A 3,096-nucleotide genomic window follows, 5' to 3' on the forward strand; every position below is an offset into this window, starting at 1 on the left:
GATGACAACGGCGGTGAGGGAGAGGAGGTGGTGGCAGCATCGAAGCAGCAACAGCAGGCAGCGATGACTACAGCAACAACGGAGAAGAGGCTGCAACTGGAACATCGAAGCAGCAACAGCCGACGGTTGGATGGTGAGAGAGGAGGAAAAGGGAAGAAAGGAAAGAGGGAGAGGAGATTGGTTAGGAAGAGGAGCTCCCAAAAAATAAATAATAAAATGAGGGAAAGGGGAAATTTTGGCATATTATTGTCCACGTGGCATGACACGTAGGCAAGATCATGGTCAAATAAGGCTTTGGACCGGGATGATATAATAAACCGGGTTTAGGGATTTCAATACGTGCTTTGCAAGTTCATGAATCTAGGTAAAATCTATTTACATGTTAAGAAAAAAAACCGCTGGTGCAATTTACTCATCAATACTTAAAAGGTGATGTTATTTCTATCCCTTCTCTCATAAGGCACATATTTGAAACGGACTTTCGAAGCCACCGATGATAAATGGAATATGTACTACAGATCTTCTTCTATTTGTTTCCAATATGATATATTTTTTTTTATTCTAAACCTTCCATATAATATTTTGATATTTTGTGAAAGATAAAATTTGCTACAGATTTTTTGATATTTTTTCCGAAAGATTACGGCCTTTGCTGTGAGACACCCGAAGATCGTGTATTTGCTCGTGGACACTTAAAAAAGTGGTAATTAGCTGCTGGACACTTCTCCCATTATTTAATTATTTTCGATCGAAACAGAGAGAAATTTTGGTTAAAGACAAGTTTGCCCATGGGCCCAGTTGTCAATCTCTCTTTCTCTGTTCTTCTTCGTCTCTTTCTCTGTTCATCTCATCGCGGGCTACCAAGAAGGATGGCGCCAATCGCCGCCGAGCCGTCGTCGTCCCAATCTCATCCACGTTTCATTACCTCCTCAAGACACTGGTTTCATTCCCTCTAATCTCATCCCTTTCCATGCAGTGAGTCGACAGGAACGCCTCTGTGCACATGGATGCCCAGGAGCGTGCTCCCAGGGTCACCGCCATGTCGACCTCGGTGTTCTAGCCGCCGTGGACCAAATTAGGACGAGCCACCGCGCCATCAGCACCGCCTTGATCTCCCCTCCAAGACCCCCCAAGAATCCCAACCGGAGACGCAAGAGGCATGGAGATCGGCTTCCTCTTCCCCGGTGTCGATCTGAAGCCGTCATCACCAATCCCTCCTTCACCGGTGAGCGCACGCATTGTAGAGGCGGTCGTGGACGGCGAACTCCACGGCATGGCCCTGCTCCAGCGTGACACCGCTGCTGCCATGGAGGACCTCGCCGCGGAGGCGGAGGCGGAGCATGAGGCGCTTTGAGTAGGGCTCGGTGAAGACGAACTCCGCGGCGGCGAGGACGACGCCGAGGCGGTCGAAGTGGCAGAGGAGGAGCCTCATGAGCTCCGGCGACGGGCAGTGCAGCACGTCGGCGTGCGTCGAGAGAGAGAGAGGGAAAAGAAAAGAGGAGAGAGAGAGAGGAAGCCGTGTGCCGGGATGCCGCCGTGCGTCGTCGCCGTCGGCGGCGAACCCTGGTGATGCGCCGCCGCCGCCGCCCCTCTGTGGCCGAGCCGTCCTGGCTCGGGCCGGCCACCATCGCGCCTCTGCTCGGCTCAATAGCAAGCGTGAGGAAGAGGAAGGGGAAAAGAAAAGAAAGAGGGAAGGGGCATTTTGGTACTTACACAACTCTTTCTCTCTCCATTTTAACCCGTAATAATAAAATAATGGGAGAAGTGTCCAGCAGCTAATTACTACTTTTTTACAGTGTCCACAATCAAATACACGATCTTCGGGTGTCTCACAGCAAAATCCACAATCTTTCGGTGTACTGTAGCAAATTTTGCCTTTGTGAAAAGTTCCCTTTCTATAGAACCTCGACCGGGGCTGCTCCACTAGCTCTCTTCTTCCCCTCACCTTGCTCTTCTCTAGCAAATCCTTGTAGTCTTGTGAGCGGTGGTGGCAGGTGTATCCTAGTGACTTGCACCAAGTTCTTCTCCTGTTATATTTTATAGATGCAATTTATGTTTATAATAGACAAAACTTAGCAATTCTGGACCTCATTAATGCACACACGTCCGCGTAATAGCTAGGTATGATTTGCGCTTCTTAAATTCATTCTTTTTCAGTTTTACAAATACTGTCATCCTTGATAGCCCCATGTATTTACATTTTACTTCATTTTATTTGTGTCCTTCATGTCGTACTTAGAGTTTTATTTATAGCTATATATGTGAAAATTTATAGTATCTGAAGTTCCCGTGAATGCAAGGATTAACTGTTTGTTTAACCAAATCCTGCAGTTTGTTGTAGCTAAATTTTGTACCCTATAGTTGTGTGCTACTCGTTACCACCCGCATTTTACATTATCAAAAGTGCATAACAGACTTTTAAATCTGAATGAATTGTCGAAACATCATAACTAACCGCACGCTAGCTTTTTTGGTTTACTTGTTTAACCGACTTAATTACTTCAACCATCCCCACAAAAAAAAAACTTACTTCACCATAAAGTACTGCTTTTGTATGAATGATTTGTGTATATTTTATATTAAACATTTTTCTCATCTAGAGTCGACGTCACTTCCTCATCATGTTTATTTGATTTGAAAGGGACGGAATGCATAAACAGGAGACCATTATTGGTACTAATAGGTGCAAGCAGGGGATTCTCTTAAAGGTCTACTTCCTATATAAAAAATCAAACTAGGGATAAATCTGATCACATGTAAATCTGTGTTCAGATTTATCGTTAGATTTGATTTTGTTTGCACAGAGGGGTATGGCAGATACTTGAAGTAACAGGCATGTAATGCTTCTTCTGGCCGTTCACGATAAAAATAGCAACTACAGATATTTTGATCAAGATTTTAAAAAACTGCTCCATAAAAAAAACTATAGATTTAGTATTAAATTTATCACAAAACTATATAATTAAAGCAAGTAAAAAAACTATAGATTTCTAAATATAAAATTAGCACAAAACTATAGATTTTAGAGTTTAAATTCCTTGTATTACCATTATGTCGAAACTATGAGTGTTATAGAATTTTGACTAAATTGGTGCT

At 43.7% G+C, this 3,096-nt stretch overlaps 1 protein-coding gene across 1 annotated transcript; it reads right to left on the minus strand.

Annotated features, from left to right (window-relative positions):
- Positions 1-648: 648 nt before the first annotated feature.
- On the minus strand, positions 649-1,681 carry LOC9269781 (uncharacterized). The gene has a single exon (XM_015783231.3). The coding sequence runs from the start codon at positions 1,626-1,628 to the stop codon at positions 1,032-1,034; it is 597 nt and encodes a 198-aa protein (XP_015638717.1). The 5' UTR covers positions 1,629-1,681; the 3' UTR covers positions 649-1,031.
- Positions 1,682-3,096: the final 1,415 nt, after the last annotated feature.

The sequence above is a fragment of the Oryza sativa genome, chromosome 5, assembly GCF_034140825.1.
Source record: "Oryza sativa Japonica Group chromosome 5, ASM3414082v1".
In the NCBI taxonomy this organism is placed as follows: domain Eukaryota; kingdom Viridiplantae; phylum Streptophyta; class Magnoliopsida; order Poales; family Poaceae; genus Oryza; species Oryza sativa.

Excerpts from the sequence above, each read along its gene's own strand:
- LOC9269781 (XM_015783231.3), bottom strand. The coding sequence starts at position 1,628 with ATGGTGGCCGGCCCGAGCCAGGACGGCTCGGCCACAGAGGGGCGGCGG.